The sequence below is a fragment of the Penaeus monodon genome, chromosome 30 (assembly GCF_015228065.2).
Source record: "Penaeus monodon isolate SGIC_2016 chromosome 30, NSTDA_Pmon_1, whole genome shotgun sequence".
Taxonomy (NCBI): Eukaryota; Metazoa; Arthropoda; class Malacostraca; order Decapoda; family Penaeidae; genus Penaeus; species Penaeus monodon.
Genome location: NC_051415.1, coordinates 23,708,622 through 23,708,947, shown reverse-complemented (window position 1 = coordinate 23,708,947; position 326 = coordinate 23,708,622). Strand labels below are relative to the sequence as shown.

General features: G+C 40.2%; 1 protein-coding gene across 1 annotated transcript in view; it reads right to left on the bottom strand.

The window, feature by feature from the left end:
- LOC119592387 overlaps positions 1-326 on the bottom strand; it is a 19,644-nt gene that overhangs the window by 8,472 nt on the left and 10,846 nt on the right. Inside the window, exon 5 of the mRNA XM_037941208.1 lies at positions 61-231. Coding sequence (XP_037797136.1) covers positions 61-231 — 171 coding nt within the window. The remainder of the gene's footprint in view (positions 1-60; positions 232-326) is intronic.

The following is a 326-nucleotide window of genomic DNA, read 5'->3' as shown; positions in this document are numbered from 1 at the left end:
TTGCACAAACACAAGTAATAATATACTTGCATATATTCAAAACAGATATATATTACTAACCTTGCAATTAAAGCGTTTATCCATGTCATCATCGAACGACCAGTCTGTATCGATTCCAAAGGAGTAGACGGTACACTTCCCAGGCACGATATTGTACCTCGCGTCCAGGCACATCCACTTCTCGTTCATTATATATGGCTTCTTGGTCTTTGCTGTTCCTCCGACCATTACCTTTGAGGCAATGACAGAGCGACTGTGGGTGATCGTCTTTCAACATATTTCTCGTTTTAAGTACAATTGGACATATTTGAATAAGTGGATGGGGT